The sequence below is a fragment of the Bidens hawaiensis genome, unplaced genomic scaffold (assembly GCF_021521415.1).
Source record: "Bidens hawaiensis isolate Kalapana, Puna unplaced genomic scaffold, B.hawaiensis_p1.1 tig00020557_1, whole genome shotgun sequence".
Taxonomy (NCBI): Eukaryota; Viridiplantae; Streptophyta; class Magnoliopsida; order Asterales; family Asteraceae; genus Bidens; species Bidens hawaiensis.
Genome location: NW_027493148.1, coordinates 192,413 through 215,158, shown reverse-complemented (window position 1 = coordinate 215,158; position 22,746 = coordinate 192,413). Strand labels below are relative to the sequence as shown.

Here is a 22,746-nt window from a genome sequence, read left to right as displayed (position 1 = left end):
TAATATGAAAGAACATGTTTATGTCTTTTGTTGCTATTTTTTTGTTGTTCAATGTACGTTAACTTATTGTAACTTTTAACTTTTATGATCTAGACAATGTAAATTGTTAACGTTTTGGTCCGAAAGTTTGAAGAAGTATCGTGTTGCTTGAATTTGTTGTTTAAATTTATTATGTTTGTTGACATGTTTTCCACCCATGTGTAACACAGGGAGTGGGTTTTTTGCCCTTATCAAAACAAGGTTGTTATCAGGTTTGAGAATTGACAGTATAAGAATTTTAAGCCTAAACAACTATTGTCATGTGATGATTTAATCATGTTGAGAGAGATTGACTTGTTGAAGTTATCTAATGCAAGAAAAGAAGTTGCACATCTTGATTTGGAAGCGGAAGTGAGTTTGAAGGTCAAATGGTTAGAACAATGTTGTAACTATAAAAGTGATTATGAAGATTTTCCAAACAATTTAGAGTCTGATGATGAACTTAAGGTAAAATATAAATTCTTTAGATATTGTTGTTAGATTTAATACAAGTAGTATATGGTCAACACCTCTTTACACTTTCTAATAACTATAATTTAGAAGTTAAGTTTTATTGGTTTCATATAACAACTTTAGTAATGTTTATATGTTACTAATTATTACACATGTTGTTTTGTTTGGTTTATATTTTATATAATCTGCTATTGTGTTGTAACAATTTTCAGGTGTGTTAGAAAAATGGATTTTTTTGTTGAAGTTTTCAAGATGTTGATGATTGTTTAATAGCAAAGAACATTATTAGTTATTTTGTTAATGTGTTTTGGTTGTTAGGTTCAAATTAACTTCCTGTAATTTGGAAGTTTTTAATATTAAGACAATGTAAATTTATTACTTTTTGGTTGGTATAATGAGGTGTTTAGTGACAATGTAAATCTATCAAGTTTTAATTGTTAAAGAAATATTATGTTTGTTTAAATTTATGTTTAAGTTGATTATGTTTAGTGACATGTTAATCCACCCGCGTGTCACGCGGGTATATACCCTAGTATAGTACCAAATATGGTAGCCAACATTTAAAAAAAATCAACCGCATTTTAATCTTTATTAGTGAACTACAAAATTTGAACCTAGAACACAAGTTACACTGAGATTGAATTTTCCCTCTATTTTTTATCCTTAGGAAGTGTTCATCTTTATCCCCTATAGCATTATATTCGAGTGTGTACTTATGTTTTGAGAACCTTGTCATTCCTAGTCTTTAAAATAAATCACCAAGTTTCAAAAACAATCGCTTGAATTATCTTCTAAAAGGATTTGGTCTCGGCCAATATCTTCAAAAACTCTAATAGATCCATCATCGAGTAACTTTCACCACGAGTTGATTTGTACCCATATCGAATTCTTCAAGGGCATGTCACCGGCAATAGACATGTAGGGAATACAATAGTCTATACATCACACGTAAACACACATGTGCATTGTAACATCCCGAAATTTCTAAAGTAATATTTATTATATTATTTTGTCGGGTGAAATAAACGAGTTAGTGGAACGATAATAATAATAGCAAAATATGAAGACTTAGTAGGATAATTAGATGGGATTAGACATGGACCAAAAGGAAATATGGGCCTTCGGTTCATGGGCTTAAGGGAGTATAAATACCCCCTTAAACCCCAATCCTTTCCATTCCATCCATTTATCCATCCTAATCTCTACACACTCCAAAACACACACAACCCGAACCAAGATCCAAAGGCGAGGACCCGAGCTCGTTGGTGCTAGATCGTCGTGACGAACCAAAGCAACAAGACCAGCTCGTGTTCGTAGTTCGACTCATTTACGGTACGTTTATATCGAGAACTTGTTCGTTTAGGTTTGGATTAGTATAGAAATGACAGATCTGTGTTTGTATGGTAAAAACGAATCCAACAAAGCTAAACTTACTGAAAATGGTTACGATTTGATGGGTTAATCGATTGATAAAAGAACCCGTAACCTATATGCCTAAATCGCACCCTTTAAACATCGATGTTAGGTCGATTTGATGGTTGGGGTTTGTAGGCGCTGGTCAGACGATTCCGTGGATACCTAAATCGAGTTATTTGGTTAAGAAACGAAGACGATTAAGGACGAACAGTAGCTGCAGCCGACAACTTCGCCTGCAAGCTAAGTTCGCCTGATGAACTTCGCCTGCAAGCTAAGTTCGCCTGATGACAACTTCGCCTGCAAGCTAAGTTCGCCTGATGACAACTTCGCCTAAAAGCTAAGTTCGCCTGATGACAACTTCGCCTAAAGCTAAGTTCGCCTAAGGTTTAACTTCGCCTAGAGTCAAGTTCGATTAGAAAATAAATTAAAACGATAAGTAAAAGTAATCTAATACTAGGCCACCAGATTAAATCATGCGAGTATTGATACGTGTAACTTATACAGTTAGCCGAGCTCAGTTAAAGAAGGGATTTACAACTATCGGAGGAAGAAGCAGAGTTCAGGTGAGTTTCTAGCCCCATTTCCTTGTTATGTTTTCGGGGCTGTGTGCATACTCGATGTGAAGTGTGAATACACTTACCTTAAGTGGTAAGTGTATGCTATAGATGTTATACGAGGTAGCTATTATATAATACTTGTTGGTGCGTGAACGATCTTCGGATATTGCACGCATCGCCAAGGACAGTGATTGCCAAGTGGTTATTAGTGTGTATGTATGCTATGATGTGACTTGCTTATTATGTAAATGATATGAAGCATGTTGTAGATAAGTAGAGGTAGAGCGTGTTAGAAGTGGCAAGGGTGTAGTAAGAGTGATAGTGGCATGACGATAGTACGTGGTAGGGTAAACCTATACGTGACTACGTCATTAAAGTGGCAAAGTGGCAAAGCGGCATAACGTTAAACGTTATTAAGTGGCAAAGTGGCATAACGTTAAACGTTATTAAAGTGGCAAAGTGGCAAAGTGGCATAACGTTATACGTTATTAAAGTGGCAAAGTGGTAAGGTGGTAGGTGTAAATAAGAGGTTAAGTGGTAAGGTAAGCAGGTTAGATAGTGGACTACGTGTCTTCGGATACGTGTATGATGCATGTAGTGGTTGTATGACAAGTTGCTTGATTAACTAGAACTCACTCAGCGTAGCTGACTTTTAGTATGCACGCAGGTGAGTAGGAGGAGGCATCTCGCTTGAGGAGACACGTGGCACTGAATAAGAGGCTGGCATCGGAAGACTCAAGATGTTTAAGTTTAATGTTTCGTTTATTTTGAAAGGCAAAATGATGTTTTAAGACAAGACGTGTTTTGATATGAAATGTTTTAAGAAAGTTTTTATATTCCGCGAAAGTTTTAATGAACTCTGATTTGTAAGAACTGTGTTTATGAGTAAATCCGACGCGAAAGTAGGGCTACCGGGTTCAGGGCCTTACATGCATAATGTTAATGGTATGCTAACCCTTCGAGTTGTCAAAGCCTTTCCTGTAGAAATCGTGTTGAAATTAACTAGCCAACCAAACAAATTAACATTTAAAGGTAACATCTTTATCCAAGAATAGATTTCTTAAACACCGATTTCTCAATACCGACATATAGAGAGTGAACTATAAACAAACATACCGAAAATCATCTCCCGACAACTTTTATTTATCCTTGGCTTTCATCTCCTGACACAAAGTTGCAGCTCCCCTAATTCTAACTCTTCACACGACTCTCTATTCCGTTTCTAGTTCAAAATTGTGAGGTTATCTTATTCATGAATTCCGTTCGTTAGTTTACATGTTTTTACTGTCTCTACGAATAACCTCTCAGTTCCTTTAATGAATCCATTTATTCTCAACTATATAGTGGAAGTAGATATCTTTTCAAGTGACCAAATGCATCAGTGTTAAATTCTTTTGTATCAACTTCGACTTCGAATGTGTTTTTCAGAATTTGTTTAAACCTATTGCTTCTTGAATTTCTTTTGCTGAAATGAATGCTATTAATCATGTTAACACATAGATTTGTCAATTCAGTCTTGTACCTTCATTGCCACTTTGATAACCAAACCAGTTCTGATAATATTATGGCGTTTTCACAATCAAACAAGGCTTTAAAATGATATAATAAAAACAAAACATAAACCAAAAAAAGTTGAACACACAAGTACCATACTCATTGCAAATGCTATTCTTGTTTCTTTATTAATCAAGGTAAAATCAAAACCCAACTAAATAAAATAAAAATGCTAGCTTTCTTAAATCTCAAGAAACCAAACATTATTAATTTTTACAACACCTTTACCCATAAATTAAAAATTATAGGAGCTCACAAATATCTTGGATCCAAACACAATTAAAAGTTTTCAATTGACTTTGACATTTAACTATGTAAGTGAAAGTCACATGCAATTAATGAGAATGGTGGAGCATGATTTGATAAGGACCGCATTACCTAATAAATTCCATTTTGAAATTTAGTTTCTCTGTCCCACACCCATCATGTCGGTAGAGAAAATTGTAACCAACCCAATTTAAATATTTAATCTTTATATCTTCTTATGATTTCAATTCTTTTTTGGTAAAATGGCACTCACAATCTTATTATACTAATTAAAAAATCAAATAATAGCAACATCGCTTTTATAACAACAATTATTTCAAACTTAGTGTGTTTGGGATTTCTTATTTTTACCTCCTTATAACTTATAAGGAAAAGTTATAAGTTACAAATGTGTAACTTATTAACATATCCTCTCACATAATAAGTAAACAGAAACACTTTTTGTTAACTTATAATAAGTTATAAGTTATTTTTTTTGAACGGCCAACTAAGTAACGCCGAGTACTCCGTACGCGGCTCCAATGGCTAAAGGTAGCCCGATCTGGCCACTAGTCCGGACGGACGGAACCCCTAGCGGTCCACCTATTGAGGGATTCACCGGATAAAACCCGACCCCCACGCCCGCCAAACGGCACGACAGCGAGGAGCCGGTAAAACCGGGTGAGATCAGGACTCGAACCCTGGCTCATCCCTCATATCTCCTATATAAATTGGTGGTAGTGAGGTTTGAACCCCCTACCTCTCTCTAGTAAAGTGAGTGCTCTACCATTGAGCCACAACCAATTTAATAAGTTATAAGTTATTAATAAAGTAAAAAAATAAGGAATCCCAAACACCCCCTTAAAACTAATATTTTCATAACTGGACCGGACACCGAATCGGACGGCCTACCGGTTCACCGGTACAACCGATCGGACCGGCCGAATAACTTTGGTAAAAAAATGACAGGTCGAACTGAAAAAAGGATTTTTATAAAAAATATATATTTTTCTTTTCCATAGAAAACCAGTTCAACCGGTCCGGTTTTTCAGTCCGGCCGGCCGGTTCCCTAGAAGCCGAGCGAACTATGTAGAATCAGAGCGGTCGGTAGACCGAATCCCGGTCTCAATAACACTACTTAAAACTCACCTAACTATCTACTTTCACCTAAAAACTATCATATTCTTCTACTTTCAAGTATCTGAACTCACACAACCTCCACAACCTTTATAAACGATAAACATCACTAGGTCATAAGGTAAAACCAACACAGCTAACCTAATTTTTTATTTAAATTATAAATTACTGAAAACATGTCATCTTTTTTCTTAGATCTTGCTCAATAATTCAATAAATTTATAAGATCACAAACTAATTTTACCAGGTTAATTAACCATCTAGAATACACTAACAAAAATATGGTTTGTAACTAGCTAAAATTTTAATTTTTTTACTAATCTTATTGTATAAAGTAGAGAAAAATCTATAAAAAATTAACAATAAACATGCATAAGGTATACATATCTTTCTCTTTAATAAAAAGAATAAAAACTTATTATTTAAAATTAAAAAACTAATAATTCTTAATCATGGTCGAATCCTATTGTTATAAACAAATAAACTGAGTTGTCATATGTCAACTTCTAATAAAATGTAGATTTATGTTTCTTGACCTCCTCTCTTATTAATGGTAATGACTCAAAATAATTAAGTTAAGTAACTAAATATCTAACACTTATTCTAATTGCAACATACTAAATTAAAGTCGATTTTAATTATATTATATCTTAATATATAAATATACTCTAGATTTGAAGAACCACGTTGCTTTACTCTGACGTGACTATGTTGTCTTAATCAAGTGACTTAGGCGTTTCTCGAGAAAATCATACTACCGGCTGCCACTTGGCAGTTGTTGTGCCGTCACAAAAACAGAATGTTCTAGCATAACACATGATGAGACGAAAACCTAGATAGACTCAAAACTCAAACCGACAAACTCACAATACTTAACTCACATCCTTCTATTATTTTTTATTTCATAATTATAACATAGTATTTTTCTACATATTTTATTACAATTACAATTTTCCTTTTTACCAAACTTTCCGAAAATACTACACCCGGATTTAACTGGAAAGAAGAAAACAAGTCCAAAATGGCTATAAGAGCATTCTCAACCCATTCTTTAAACTTATCAAACTCATATAATTTAGGGTAAATTTTAAGAAAACCATCGAAATCATTTCTCCAATCCATTCCCTATTATATGGATGAGTTATATGACAACTAAAGTAAAACCCCAAATATAGGGACTCACTTTTGATCTATACCGTATAATATATCACCTATCTCCCAATCACCATTTATTATATAACAAGACAAAAGAGAAAAAATTAATAAAGAATTAATTTATGGATATAAATAGAGAATAGAATGTGAAAGAATTTTAAAAAATGATAGACAAATATATGAAATAGTGATTTTTAGCTAAATTATAGGGAAAAATACATGGGCTGTGAATTCAGCCGCTATAAAAATAAAATAAAATTGGTATATATATAAAGTTATAATTAGAATTAGAGTTAGAATCTCCTCCGTCCGTCCAGGCTGTCTCGCAGATCTCCACCGCCACCGACGACCGTCGTCTCACTCTCTGGATTACGTCAACTTCCATCCTCAATATTATTATATTATTATATAATCATAATATTATTATTATTATTATTCATCCATCCAACTATATATATATTAAATCAATCAATTTTACCTGTAACTCATTCACACTCTTACTAAGCTACTATCGCCTTTCGTTCGTTCTCTCCGATGCCAAATTTGGGGAAAAACTTAGGTTAAATCTTAGATCTACGATTTAATCCGTCAGGTACTTTTAATTAGTTTTTAGTCTGAGTTTACTTACTTATTGCTGTGTGATTGTTCATTTGCTGTTGTCAATTCGATTGATTTGATGTAGTGTGATTGATGAACCGAGATTTGTGTTGTTTGATTGTTTACGTGTTCAGTTGATGTGATCTCGATCATGAATGGTTACATTTTGCTATGAGTTTGTTGATTTGTTGTTGTGAATTGGATTGATTTGATGTGCTGTGGTGATTGTTTTGGGGAAATGGATTGGTGTAGTGAGATTGTGTTGTTTTAATTGTTTTTGTGTTCGATTGATGTGATGTGGATCGTGAATGGTGGTTTGTGATGAGGTTTTGAAGTAGGATTAGGTTATATAGATGTTTAGCTTGATCTATAAGTTTAGATGCCTTTTCAGGAAATTTGAATAAGAGTGATTTTTCTTCTTGATCTACTAAACAGTTAGCCTTTTTCTTATAAAGTTATTATCTGGATCTCAGTTTTTCTTATAGCATGCCATAAGCAAAGTATTCTAGAGATTTGGTGAGTTAAAATAGTTAGCTTTTTCTTCATAAAACCGAACCAAAATCTGAAATGTCTTTTTTGAGTTTTTGAGAACTGTTCGGTTTTTCAGTTTCGGTTTAGCCATTTAGGCTTGAAAAATTTTGGCTGAAAATAAATTTGGCCAATAATAATGAATTTAGGCCTAAATTGTTTTAATAGTTAATAATTCGTTTGGGATAATATATTTGGGTTAAACTGTATATTCAACTGTTATTATAATGTAAAATAAAAAAACAAATTCTATAAGTTCGGTTCGGTTTGGTTTTTTCTTATTAGTTACACGCAAAAACCAAAACCGAACCAAAAGTTCGGTTTTTACGGAACATCAAGTCAGACCATTGATTTTTTGCTTTGGTCCGGTCATTTTGGTTCGGTTTTTTCGGTTTCATGCACACTCCTACAAGATTCTACTCCCAAATTAAATGCCCTGTTAGGTCTCTTGTAATCAATGCTATGTTTCTGTTTATGGTTTGATTTGACTTTCTACAAACCATAACATTCTTGAATTCATATGTGTCGCTAAATCTTGTTTTCATCTAACTCTTTTTGACGTTTGATCTTTATTATAGGGCTCTGAAGCACAAAATGGGGTCTAAGAACAATCCAGCAAATAGAAGAAGAAGCCCATTATCTATAATCATTGTATTTGGGCTCTGCTGTTTCTTTTACTTATTAGGAACATGGCAGAAAAGTGGTTTCGGAAAAGGAGACAGTATAGCAATGGACATAACCAAGAAAACCGAGTGTGAAGATGACTTTTCAACCCTTGATTTCACTCCTCATCACAGCATTCCAATTCCTGATTCTTCCAAACCAAAGTCCAAAATGTTCAAAGCGTGTGATGCCAAATACACCGACTACACACCCTGCCATGAACAAGACCGAGCCATGCGGTTCCCGAGAGAAAACATGGTGTATAGAGAAAGACATTGCCCTCCACAAGAGGAGAAGTTGAAGTGTTTGATTCCAGCTCCAAAGGGGTATTCAACTCCATTCCCATGGCCAAAGGGGCGTGATTATGTTCACTATGCTAATGTGCCTTTTAAACATTTAACTGTTGAGAAGGCAAATCAACATTGGGTTGAGTTTCAAGGCAATGTTTTTAAGTTTCCAGGTGGCGGAACTATGTTCCCTCAAGGAGCAGATGCATATATTGATGAACTTGCAACAGTGATTCCGATTAAAGACGGGTCTGTTAGAACGGCTTTGGATACTGGTTGTGGGGTAGGTTTGGTTTACTTAGCTGTCTATTTACAAGTTTATCTATTTTTCTCTTTAACAAGAATTCTGTTTTTTTAACAATGTTAACATAGGTTGCAAGCTGGGGTGCTTACTTGATGAAAAGAAATGTGTTAGCGATGTCATTTGCACCCAGGGATAACCATGTAGCGCAAGTGCAGTTTGCTTTAGAACGTGGAGTGCCTGCTATTATTGGTGTTCTTGGATCAATAAAACTTCCTTTTCCGGCAAGATCATTTGATATGGCTCAGTGTTCACGATGCTTAATACCATGGGGCGAAAACAGTGAGTAATTTAACTTTTATTGATTACGTATGTAATATGCAAGATTCCAAAAAGTATACTGGTTAAAAGTAATAAAGTATTCAAATCCTTTAAAACACATAATTATGACGATTTAAAATTATGTGCAGATGGGATGTATTTAACGGAAGTTGATCGAGTTCTTAGACCTGGTGGATTTTGGATATTGTCGGGTCCTCCAATCAATTGGAAGACATATTATCAGACATGGAAAAGAACAAAAGAGGATTTGAAAGCAGAGCAAAGAAAGATTGAAAAACTTGCTGAATCTCTATGCTGGGAGAAGAAATATGAGAAGGGAGATATAGCTATTTGGAGAAAAAAGGTGAATGCTGAATCTTGCCAAATGAAATCTGCAGATTTCTGTAAATCCAGTGATGCTGATAATGTCTGGTGAGTCACTGAGCCTTTTAGATTTTCTTTTATTTTTTGTAGTTGAACAAAAAAATAACAAAATAAATTATTACAAACATTTGTTTCTCTGTGCTTCATGTTTAGCTATATTTGGAATGTGCAGAATTATTTTGTTTATTATTGAAGTGCTGAAAACTAAATCACATGTTTTCATATGTGTAAATTGTAATAACCGAATTACATATATGTGTAACAACCAATTTACATATATGTAGCCACAAAATGACATAACTACCCTCAAATAATACTAAATACTAGATATATAAAATAAATAAATAAAATGACTGTTGTTAAGAGTTTTTAAATATTTGAAAGAGATCAATTTTATATTATATCATAATTGAACAGGCATTAGTGATTTGTAGTCTCGGTTTCCTAAAATACTTAAGCTGTGTTACATGTAATTTAGGTACAAGGAAATGGAAGCATGTGTAACTCCCTACCCTAAAGTCAAGAACGCAAATGAAGTGGCGGGAGGGGAGTTAAAGAAATTCCCAGCAAGGCTACAAGCAGTGCCACCTCGGGTATCTAAAGGACTCGTTCCAGATGTTTCTGTTGAATCTTATCAAGAAGATAGTAAACTTTGGAAAACGTACGTTGGCACTTACAAAAGGGCAAATCGGTTAATTGGCACTTCAAGATACAGAAACATTATGGATATGAATGCTGGCCTTGGAGGTTTTGCTGCAGCAGTTGACTCAAATAAATTGTGGGTGATGAATGTGGTCCCCACTATTGCTCCAAAAACATTGGGTGTTGTCTATGAACGAGGTCTTATCGGTATATATCATGACTGGTGAGTTCCATAAATATTTTCATTTTTGTCCATTTTATGAAGTTTTTTTATAAATAATTAATGTGTTAGTTATGATTGCAAAAACTATTTTACTTACAATAATTATCCAAGTGTGAATCAGATAGACTTAGGGCAACTTTCCACCTAGGCATGAACAGTTCGTGAAGAATTGAACTGTTTGGCGAGAATTTAATTTATTTAATAAACAAACGAACATAATTTTTTTTGTTCATTTGGTTAAATGAACAAACATGAACACATGTCTCATTCGTTCATTAAAATTCATTTATGTTTGTTCGTTTACTTTTGTTAAAAATATACATGAACAAGAAAACCTTGTTTGTATAATTGCTTTCAAAAGCGTTTGTTCAGTTGAAGCTAATCACAAATATGTTCTTCGTGTTTGTTCGGTTCATTTACAATTCTCATTTGACCGGTTTTAGGCATATACAAAACCAAATTGACACCTTTAATGATACTATCTGCTTAATTTGTAGAATAAGTTACATGTTCATACAGTTATTGTTAAATTTGTCGTGTGCGATATTTTCTAATAGCTGTCACCTGTCTATTAGGTGTGAAGGTTTCTCGACTTACCCAAGAACGTATGACCTCATTCATGGCAATGGTGTATTCAGCTTGTATGAAAACAGGTAAGTGTATCAATCTTTAATAATGAGTATTCATTTGTGTGACTTAGAGGTAAATTAGCTAAACAGATTTATTAATAAAATTATTATTAAACAGGTGTGATCTGGAAGACATCCTTCTAGAAATGGACCGAATATTAAGACCGGAAGGTGTAGTGATCCTGAGAGACGAAGTGGACGCGTTGACCAAGGTGATGAAAATTGCAGCAGGTATGAGATGGGATGTTAAGTTACTAGATCATGAAGATGGACCCTTTGTCCCCAAGAAAATCTTCGTGGCATCTAAACAATATTGGGTTGGGAATGACACATCAAGTGAGTAATTTAATAAATGATATGTGATATTAGTCAACAAACTAGTGTTTTTTATGTAAGTCAAAGTCAACAAAATCTAGATTTGCGTTAGGTTCGAAATGGAACTTGCATATCTTTATGGGTCTGTTTTGTAGATGTAAGATGATCATAAGTTATTTCAAGTGTTTGTAAACTTACTACCTCTAGCAGGGTTATTTTTGTTTTTATTGTTTAGCTTTATATGAATTATTTTTGCATTATTGGATTTGGACTAATGCAGTTGTGTATATGTATGTGTTTTCTTCTTTTCTGTTATATCAAGGACCATTATTGTTGTAGCTTGTATGGCAACAAAATGCAAAATGTATCCTTGGGCGTAAACAAAATGCAAAATGCTGCTTAAAACCCGGTTCCAGATCACCGGACTCGTCCTACCTGACCCGTGGGTGCAGACGAAGTTCCGGTCGATTCCGGGACCCGACTGTTCAAAAGCCTAACCATATCTGGAATCGATTTCTACCAGACCCGGTTCTTGACTTTGTTGACCAAACGTCCAAACCCGGAATTGGATTTTGAAATAAAAAATGATTTGTGCACCTCTAATCAAATAGGTTTGTTTGAATTATTTTTTCCTTTCAATCTGGTTTATGACTATTTCCAAACTGAACAGTACAGTTAAGTTTGGTTCGTTTGGATGAAAGTTAAAATTATTGTGATTTTGAACAATCAACAGTTACTTGTTTGTATCAAAAATGAAATCGATATCACTTGTCTTAAGTTTAAACTTATTTTTTATAAGCAGATTTGATAGGTATTGAAACTAAATCGAAGCTCAAAATGAACAACAATGGTGGAATTGAAATATTATTACGGAGAAGATGATGATCACAAGGATCTACAAGATAACTAACCACCTAAGTGGTCCCGGGCTATGCCCTTCTCATGCACATGGCAATGAGCCTAATAACTAACCAATTCTATTCCTCCCTTCCACTAGAGACTAATGCCTTATTTATAGAACTACTAATTACACTACCCCCCCCTTCTATTAATAGACAATGGCAATTAGAGTAGACTTAGGATATGATTCCTATCAATACTCCCCCCTTCGAAAAAGTCTTGTCCCCAAGACTTTGATCAGAAACGGGACCCGGAATCCAGATTCGTCTTCTGGTGGCCGCGGCTGCCCATGCATGACCTAGAGATGCCACGTAACTGAAAACCTCAAACACGGTCTGTTGAGAGGACGATGATACAGTGTAGCTTTTCCCCTATCAAATGGAGTGAACACCAAATTCAGAACCGTTCCAACATGAAAGTTGTGAGGCGAGCATTTCAGCGAGTCCAGATCCGGACAATCCAGTTCCAGAGCTAGTGTCAATGTCACACCGTGGCCCACCACCGTTCCTGAGTCCAACTTCTTGTGTGTATCATCCAACATAGCCCCATCAACCCTAACCGGCATCAAATTTGCAAGGCTGTTTGAGTTTTCGGCAGATCGCGAACATGATACCTTTGCCGCCAATTCTCTTTTCTTCTTCTCTAAAGTGTGGATATCAAAATTCAGATTGGCCTGCTGAATCCTTTCTTGCGGATCGAAACCAGTGAACTCAGGCAATTGCACCTTGTTCACAGCCTCAGGCAAACCCACAGGAGGAGCAACCGGACCAGATCCCGTCCCCGAACCAGAAAAACCTTCATCAGAAAGCCCCGAGCCCAACGAACGTGTGTCGTGGCGATGCTCCTGTGAATTCATCCAACTCAAAACCGCCTTACGGAATTCGATCGATTCTAGATGATCTGCTTCCAAAACCTTTAACGTTGCCTTAATTTCAGCAACGTCTTGCTGTAATTGAGTGATTTGCTGGTCATGAGTATCGAGACGAGATGTTTGATTCGCCATAATCGAATATGAAATTGAAGGAATGAAATCGGATCCGAGATTGAATCTGAAATCAGATCTGAGAATGAATTCGAAATCGGATCGAAATTGAATCGGAAAATGGATCTGAAATTGAATAAGAATCGGATCTGAGATCTGAATAAAAACCCAGATCTGGAGTTTGATGATTGATAGGAGAGTAGAGGTGAGGCAGGTCAAGGCAGGTCGGACCAATGATAGGTATTGAAACTAAATCGAAGCTCAAAATAAACAACAATGGTGGAATTGAAATATTATTATGGAGAAGATGATGATCAGAAGGATCTACAAGATAACTAACCACCTAAGTGGTCCCGGGCTATGCCCTTCTCATGCATATGGCAATGAGTCTAACAACTAACTAATTCTATTCCCCCCTTCCACTAGAGACTAATGCCTTCTTTATAGAACTACTAATTACACTAACCCCCCTCTATTAATAGACAATGACGATTAGAGTAGACTTAGGATATGATTCCTATCAAGATTCATCTCAAGGATAATACCTTTCATTATTGTTATTCTATATCTAAGAAACATAATGATTGGTCCTTTAACTGAAAAGCTACATTCGCCAGCTAAATCTGAAAATGTGTAAATATATTTGAAAAGATTCTAAATGAGCATTGACACACTATAGAGAAATTACAGACGTTATACGGGTTGCATGACACATGAAAAATGGTCATGCGAGGTCGTATAACTTATTAGAATGGTACATTATATGCGTTGTATGAGTTTGAGTTAGAGTTATTATACTATACGGCCAATAAGACGTGGCATAATGACATAATAATGACTGATGGGACCAACGATAAAGTCATATGCCTAAAGATTTTTGCTTTGTAATATGGCCCATATTGATAATGTCACCAGATGATGATGATGAAATATAAGCGTATATATATGTTTTTTTTTGTTGAATAAGATCTGGATATCAAGCAAAGCGATTACAATACATTGGTAGGTAAACAGGCAACAAGCTGTGCCGCAACCCTCTTTCGAATAGCAAAGCAGATTCATCTCGAGTCAACAAGCTGCGCCGCAACCCCCTTTTGAATAGCAAAGCAGATTCTACTGATGCAAAATCCTAAGCATATACAGCTATTAAAGTATAAAACTATACGCATTCTATATTAATTTGTGTGCAGACCATGAGTCTATTCTATAATGAGTTTATATGTAGAGTTTCTTAATTCATAAATATCTTCTAGACTTTCATGGCCCTAGTTAAATAAATAACGTTGTCTTTGCAATGTGTGTATGACTGAGAATCACATGTAGCTTGAAAATTGTAAAGAAAGAAATCTATGAGTTGACATTGTGTTTGTAAAAGTTCTATAATATGAACATTACTTTACTCATACATGCTTTATCCCAACATTTAAATTTATAGATTAAATTAAGCTTGTAGTTGTTGGAACAAGGCTTCTTAAGGACTCGTTCGGTGATCGAAGAAAGCAACGATTTGATTGATAAAATCCTTTTTTCTGTTCTATTGTCTTCTTATATTTGCGAACAAGTTATACCATAATACAAACCATCTAATTATGCCCCTTACTTAAGTATTAATGATTTGATAATTTATCATTAACCTAAGAAGTTTTATTAATTCCCGAGTCTCTCTAATTATAATCTAAAATTATATCTTCTTTTAACAATCATGAGACTTGAACCCTCACCATTTCAAAATAAAAAAGTCTTATCCAATGCTTGTATTGGTGCCGCTTGGCTGAATGCCTTACGGTAGTATTATAGTATTTAAGATGAAATGAGTTGGAGGTGAGTTAAAACGAATAAAGAATAACACAAGGAAGGTGTGGTATATACTATACATAAAAGAAAATATATAAAAATAAAAAGTTAGATCACACCAGGTTGACTGCAATCGGCCTAACAGTTTTGGTTTGACAAGACCATGCTAATAAAACAAATAATATTTTCCTTTGAATAAAGAACTTTGAAGGTGTTTAATCAGTGTGTATGTATTAAATATATTTCAATTATTTAACATGTTAAAGTTAAATGACGAGGTATACAAGACAATATATACAAATGTCACTTTTGACTATGTGTTATTTAACTTATTTTTCATTAAAGTCATAATCTATAAAAGGAGTAAAGTGTCATTTTTATTTTTGTAGTTTGAAAAATAATGCGAATTTAGTTTAAAAAGTTTATTTTTTGCATATGGACCCTCCACGTTTCCCAGTTTTTGTCAATTACATCCAAATCACTAACCCCGTTAAATTTACTCGTTAAGTCAGGGGAGGGGTAGACATGTATTTTTATTATTTCTTTATTATAATACATGTATCAGTGAACTGTGGCTTTCGTCCATGTGGTTTGTCCGAATCTGCGGTTTTAGTCCAATAGTCTCAAATTTACCATTTTCTTCCCTATCAAATTTGCGATTTTCGTCCTTGCAATTTCATTTCACTTGCAATTAAACCTGAATTTATTAACCATGTCCAGTTGTTAAACCATCTGCGTGCCCCTGACGTGACGACCAATTTTGTCGTTTTTCTCCCATTATAAACCTTAGTCCTAATTCGTAAGCCCCCTCACGTGAGGGGTTGAGGTGTATTTGGGAAAGAAGAAAAAAAAGGACAAAACGACCCCTCACGTGAAGGGCACAAAGATGTGTTTAATGACCAGACTTAACGATATTAGTGAATTCGGGTTTAATTGCAAGTGAAATGAAACCATAGATACGAAAATTGTAAATTTGAAACTACTGACTAAAACCGCATATTTGGACAAACCACATGAACGAAAACCTAGTTCACCGAAATAAATATTATAATAAAAAAAGAGTGAAAAGACATGTCTACCATTGACTTAATGAGTAAATTTAACGGAGTTAGTGATTTGGATGTAATTGACAAGAATTGGGAAACTTGGAGGGTCCATATGCAAAAAATAAACTTTTTGGACTAAATTCACATTATTTGTCAAATTACAACGACGGAAATGACACTTTACAAAATTATACTCCCTCCGTCCCTTTGAATATGTCCTATTTTGAATTTTCAAAGTCTTTATTTATAAACTTTGACCTCAATTATATACTTTTTGTGTTATATAAAACTTGATAAAAATTATACTGATAAAAACATTTTTTAAAACATACTCAAATCATATAACTTTCATCAAGTGTTATCTAACGCAAACAAAAATATTTAAGGTCAAAGTTTATAAATAAAGACTTTGAAAATTCAAAATAGGATATATTCAAAGGGACGGAGGGAGTAATATAGATTACACAATTACGTTTCTACCATTGTTTTTACCAATAATTTAAAAAGAAATTCTTAACTTTTTTTCAACCTTAAGATAATGTGTCATTTAACAAACCTTAGTAAGAATAAAAAAGTTATATGGTTCCGAAGGACATTACATGTGAAAATGTCTTTCATGTGAAAAACTATGAGACCAAATAAACACTTATATACACACCACTAAGAGGCAATACATGCCACTTTGATCTTACGCTATACAGTTGTTTAAAAAGTAAAATCCAAAAAGATCCGTTTAACGGAAATAATCTAAAACCAAACGTTTGTTTAAAAACTGAAACGACTAATATGAGCGATGTCAAATACGTGCATGAAGTATTTAGTACTAAGTGATGCATTAAAAATAAAAAAGTTACAATATAAAGCGATCAAATTCACGTAACCAAGCATGATTATTACCACATCCAAAAGCAAATGAAATAATTAAATAATTTACACCTAACTGTAAAGTAGTATTTCAACGGTTAGCCGGTATCATTACCCACCCTAGTCCACACACAAAAACAATTACAACCAACAATTTCTTTATTTTAAAAACAATGACTTTATAGTTTGTTAGGATATCACACTCTTCAATTTAGAGAGACCCGTTGACTCATTCTGGTTAGATTATGTTATCTTAACCGAGCTCACACTAGTTTCAAAGTGTAGTTTGGACGTTCCCTTGGGAAGCCATACAGTCTGTTGCTACTTGATAGTCATTGTATCACCACAAGAGCATAATTTTATGACGTAACACACGATGGACTAAAACCCGGGTGAGCTAGGTATTCAAATTGACAACCTCGCAAGGCCTAACTCAAATATTTCATTACCAATATCCATCCAAATTAACACCAATGAAAATCAATGGGTTTCTATTGAAGGACCCGAACCTCCTAGTCGATACACACAAAAACAATTAACAACTAGGCACTAGCAATTGAATTACCATATTATTATTATTATTATTATTATTATTATTATTCCCACCCGCACACACCACTTTTCTTCTTTTTTGTTTTATTGTTTTCAATTGAATTCCACCAATCCACGTTCTCTCCTTCCTCTCAATTACCACTTTCAAATCTCACCGATTAATCAATCACTCATCTGTAAGTACTCCTTTCATTTCAATTCACCTTCAATCTGTATTCATCATACATGAATTGTTTAACCTTAGGTTTTGCATATTTCAATTTTGTAATTAATGCTATATATATTGTATATCCTTAGATCGTCAATTCAATTTCGGATCTGCATGCTACGTATATTATGAATGCGTTGATTTATATTTATGAAATTCACGAGGATCAATCATGATTACGTGTTTCGGAAGATCACGCCGATTTTGTTACTTTTAGCTCCCGTAATTGTATATGATGTTTATCGAATCTCTTCGCTTAACTGAAAATTAAAGAAAGGAGTGATTCGATTCGCCATAGGTTTCGGTAACAGTTTGTAATTGAAGAAACACTAATCGACCCCGGGCAGATTACGGATAATCTGGGGGTTAAATAGATGTTTCCCACGAGGGTTAGTTCCGGCAAAGATGGTTGTTCTTCTGATGACCTGCAAAACAGACACCGTGAGCTCGTCACTGAGAGGGGGGGTACCTCCTTGTGACCACCCTCCGGCGTGAGAATCAGACTAGATTGCTCTTGAATATAAGTGTATATTAAGAGAAATAGCTAGAGAGAAGATGATGATACCGTTCCAAGGTGTTGGAGTATTTATAGCCGAAGGTAGGTTTCCAAGCAGGTACAGCCGGCTGAATAGTATTCCTGTTCTACCGACTGTGGGCTACGCACGTGCCATGCTGATGGTTGGTGGGTAGGCAGCGGCTGATAGTGACCAGGCCGGCTGTGTACTATTCCTTTTCCACCAACTGCAGGCTATGGACGTGCCCCGACAGGGGTTGGTGAGTAGGCAGCGGCTGATAGTGACTTTAAGTACTAGAGCGTGCTGCCCGTCGTACTGTTGTCAGTGAGCTGTCGCAGCTTCGGTCAGTTCTTTTGTCCATACCTTGACAGGTACAGTACAAAAGATCCTCCAGTATCGTACGGACTGGCTCATTTGGGCGGGAGAATTCCCGGCTTTGGGCGGGAGTATTCCCGGCTTGCTCATTCCCTCTTCAGGTGACATTACTGAATTATTTGAGTTAGTGCCTTGTGCGTGTAGCCTTGCTGCGCGGGTAGCCTTCCCTGATGGCTAGTATCCGTAGCTGCGGGAACAGGCGGAGTACGTCACCATTGGGAGGCTTTTCCTGCGGGAACAGCTTGCGTACTGCGCGTAAGGACGTCGCGTCTCTGAGCATGGTTGGTCCTGCGGATCCAGTTGGTCTTTGCGCAGACGTCCCTCGAGTCTTGCGAGTTCAACTGCGCAGACGTCTCTTCGAGGTGAGTCTTGCGGGTCCAACTGCGCAGACGTCCCTGTTTAAGGTGAGTCTTGCGGGTCCAACCGCGCAGACGTCCCTGTTTAAGGTGAGTCTAGCGGGTCCAACCGCGCAGACGTCCCTGTTCAAGGTGAGTCTTGCGGGTCCAACTGGGCTCTGCTGGGACCTACCTCTTCAAGTCCCCCCAGTCCAATGTTCTTCTCATGAATTGTTAATAAGTGAGGTGAACTTTTGGACTTAAGCAAGGGGTTTTGAAAAGGGTTTAGTTTTAAGGTTTTCCATGGGGATTCTTCCCGCGGAAGTCCTAATATCACGTGCAGAAATTCCCGACTTTTCTGCTTGATCTTTGGGTATGATGCGGGTAGGTCTGTAACCTCCTCGCAAGTCAGGAGCGTTGAGTTCCACTTGTGTAGATTCTCCATGAGGTTTTGGTAGTTTTGAACATAGTGATCAATTATGTTAAACAACCAATTCCATCTTGGAGCTTCAAACAATCTAGTTCTCAACGTTCCCGCTATGCGGGGATGTTATTTCCGTTTCCGCAAGCATGGCCCAGAAGATCCTTCTTGGTTTCAATTCCCTGCGGAGTGCTAAGTATGTGAAGGGTTTTGCCTTGACACTGTACCCGCACTCGTCTTATAGTTACTTTACTTCCAAGGTACTCCTGGCGTCAATTCCTTGCAGGTGCTAAGTATGTGAAGGGTTTTGCCTTGACACTGTACCCGCACCCGTCTTATAGTTACTTGGTTGCCGAGGTATTCTTGGCTTCAATTCCCTGCAGGTGCTAAGTATGTGAAGGGTTTTGCCTTGACACTGTACCCGCACCTGTCTTATAGTTACTTGGTTGCCAAGGTAAGGGGCATAGTCCTGCTTACTTTTGAATCTTTTTGAATCTTTTTGAAATTCGAAGAGTTGGTGAAAGGATAAGAACAGTCCAACTGTTGAAGGGACGTCAGCGTGGTCTGACGGTTTCTTCTGACAGTTTCAGGACGTGCATGAAGTTATGGCGACGTGACAGTATATGGTCATTCCAGACGCTTTTTCAGGCGCGTGGGCGCGAGTTTTCGGGCGCGTGGCCGCGAAGTTTACGGCGCACGTCCTGTCGATAGCTGTTGTCAGCTTGCTTTTTCCACGTGTCATAGTTTCATTGCACCTGCGCTTTTCCGTCTCTCCCGCATTAAATTCATCGCATTCATTGCGATGAGTATATAAAGGTAGGAGAGGATGCATCTTAATTCACAGTTTCACTTCTTCTTCTAAGCGATTTCCGGCGAATACTCTAACTTTTGTCGAGCATTCTCCTGAAATCGTTCTTCTTTCCATCTTCCAAAACATGTCTTCCATTCGTGATCCTGAGGCTATTGCCGAGGAGTCCGAAGTGTACATCGAGAACCCGACGTCTGACAAGGACGATAAAAGTACTGCTGGGGAGTGCCAGTGTGCTCTTTCCGTCGACGTTTATCAGTACATCGTCAGGAAGTTCATGCTCGAGCCCTTCGAGCCTGAGTTTCCTGAGCCTCACCAGACGGTGTACGATGCCCCCAAGGGCAAGATAGGAGTGTATGCTGCATTCTTCATCTATGGGAATCTCAGGTTCCCATTGACGAAGTTTGTGTACCGTGTTTTGGAGAGACACGGTGTACACCTAACGGAGGTGCACCCGATGGCCATCGCAAAGGTTCGCCATTTTGAATGGGTGTGCCATATTCTGGGCGTTGAGCCCCGCGTCGACCGCCTGATGACCTTCTACTCCTGGAGGTGCATCCAGGGCTGGTATACCTTGGTCAATCGGATCAAGGGTTTGAAGATCTGCGCTACCGAGCGCAGTCTTCGTTCTTGGAAGCGGGAGTTTTTCTATGTCTCCGCTCGCGTCGTCCTCATTGCGATGACGTTCAAGAACGGGAGGGCGCTCCCTAGCCTTCACGCCTCCAATTACCAAGAGGCGGAATGGTTCGCCAAGATCTCCCAGATCCAGACTCCGGTTTACCGCTTTGCGGAGTCTGGGATGGTGATGCTTGGGATGAGCCGGGTATGGAAGGATGCTGGGGCGGAGGCGCCACAGATTCTCATCGTCCTCGAATACGGTTTGAACTCTATCCCTTACGGTATGCTTCATATCTTTTTGCTGATTTAGGGTTTTTCTTCTAATTGCTTTTCTGTTTATTTTCAGAGGGGAACGATTTGCAGTCGCTTCTGCAACCGCGTGAGAGCGGTGGTCCCGCTCGGCTGGGTACTCGTGCTCTCGACGAGAACGAGTTGCCCATCTTGGAGCAAACGGCGGATCGGTTTGTGGAGGTCTACCCGCCGGGCCACGAGATTCTGAGCGCCAGGCGGCCAGGTAAGGGATTATTTAACCCTCGCCCACTCAATGCTCAAACCTCTGCTGGAATTCCTCTAATTTTGTCTTCTGATGAGGAATCCGCAGATGGTCCTCTCTTCGCGAGGAAGAAGAAGGCTGCTGGCGGGAAAGGCAAGGCGAAGGTTGCCTCCGCCGATCAGGGCAACCGGTCTGACTCGGAGACCGAGAGCGAGGAGGCGGCGGGGAACCCTGTTGGTGGTAAGACCACTGTTCCAGAGGTTGAGACAGCTATCACCTCCGGGCAGCCCAGTTCGACGACGGTGACCGGCGTGAAGAGGCCGGCTCCATCGGGTTCGTCCCCGCCTGTCAGAACCTTCAAGCTCAAGAAAACTCGTAAGTGTAAATTAATCTTACCCGCAATTCTTTCCGCCATTGTTTTTAATATCTTGTCTTCATGCAGGCGTGGATGCTACTTCATTCCAAAGTGATGCGGGGAGGAGCAGTTCTGGACCCATGACGGTAGGTTTGGTCAACCTACCCGAGGCGATGACCCAGGCGGCTACGCCTGTTTGCAGTATTGGTTCAGTTGCTCATTCTGTTGAGGCAACTGTTCCAACTGTAACATCATCCCCGCCGGCTGTCAGTGCGATCTTCACGGAATCCTTCACTGAGCCGGCGGTAATTGTTTCCGCGGGCTCCTCCGCAGCGGCGGCCACGGTTGTGAGTTCACCTCCAGTGAGTTCACCTCCAGTGAGTTCACCTCCGATGGTCTCTACCGCGGCGGCTTCAACCGTGCCTCCGGCACCGGCGACTACCTCGTCCTCGGCCGGTTCAGCAGGTATGTTCGGGGCTTATAGCCAATCTCTGCCTCCTTTCCCATCTGCCTGACCTCTTGGATGGTTATCCGTTAGGTTCGGGTGATGGGTTTGGCGGCTACCGGCCTGTTGTCGACCCTACATGTGCGTAGGGTTATTTTGGCCTTTTTATATTTTTATCATATTTTCCTAACTGCTTTTTGTTTTTGCAGTGTCGGATTCGAATGAGGTGTATGTTCCACGGTGGAACATCCGCCGGGGAACAACCCTTCGGACGGCCGTGGACTGCGTCGAGTGGGCGCGTCACGCGGCCCCAGGTGGCGCGTTGGGGGAAGCCATGTCTAGCTACCAGGAGGGTAGGCTGACAAATGAGCTTCGGATTCTCCTTGCCCGGATGCAGCCGCACGTCGATATGCTTTGTCGTGAAAACGACAAGTTAAAGGCTGCGCGTATCCAAGAAGTGGCTCAGGCGCGGGCTATCCGGGAGAACAGGAGACTTTCCGCAATTGCTGCGAAGAAGGAAAAGGCCTTCAAGGCCCTCGAGGTTGAAGTGCAGGCCCGGCTCGAAGCCCGTTCCAAGGCTACCCAAGCTGTTAACGAACAGCTTCGGTTGGCTAAGGAAACTGCGCGGAACGCGACCGAGAGGGCCAC

At 38.1% G+C, this 22,746-nt stretch overlaps 1 protein-coding gene across 1 annotated transcript; it reads left to right on the top strand.

Moving 5' to 3' along the window:
• The first annotated feature begins 6,861 nt into the window (after window positions 1-6,861).
• LOC143561151 (putative methyltransferase PMT14) lies at window positions 6,862-11,614 on the top strand. The gene is made up of 7 exons (XM_077049285.1): window positions 6,862-7,149; window positions 8,261-8,915; window positions 9,005-9,215; window positions 9,344-9,626; window positions 10,057-10,443; window positions 11,019-11,096; window positions 11,191-11,614. Exons 2-7 carry the CDS (start codon window positions 8,277-8,279, stop codon window positions 11,414-11,416), a joined length of 1,824 nt encoding a protein of 607 aa, XP_076905400.1. The 5' UTR covers window positions 6,862-7,149; window positions 8,261-8,276; the 3' UTR covers window positions 11,417-11,614.
• Window positions 11,615-22,746: the final 11,132 nt, after the last annotated feature.

Bases quoted from the DNA above. Each gene is read 5' to 3' on its own strand.
- LOC143561151 (XM_077049285.1), top strand. From the start codon at position 8,277: ATGGGGTCTAAGAACAATCCAGCAAATAGAAGAAGAAGCCCATTATCT. The intron at 9,627-10,056 runs GTGAGTCACTGA...CATGTAATTTAG, and splicing joins AGTGATGCTGATAATGTCTG to GTACAAGGAAATGGAAGCAT. The intron at 11,097-11,190 runs GTAAGTGTATCA...ATTATTAAACAG, and splicing joins TTCAGCTTGTATGAAAACAG to GTGTGATCTGGAAGACATCC.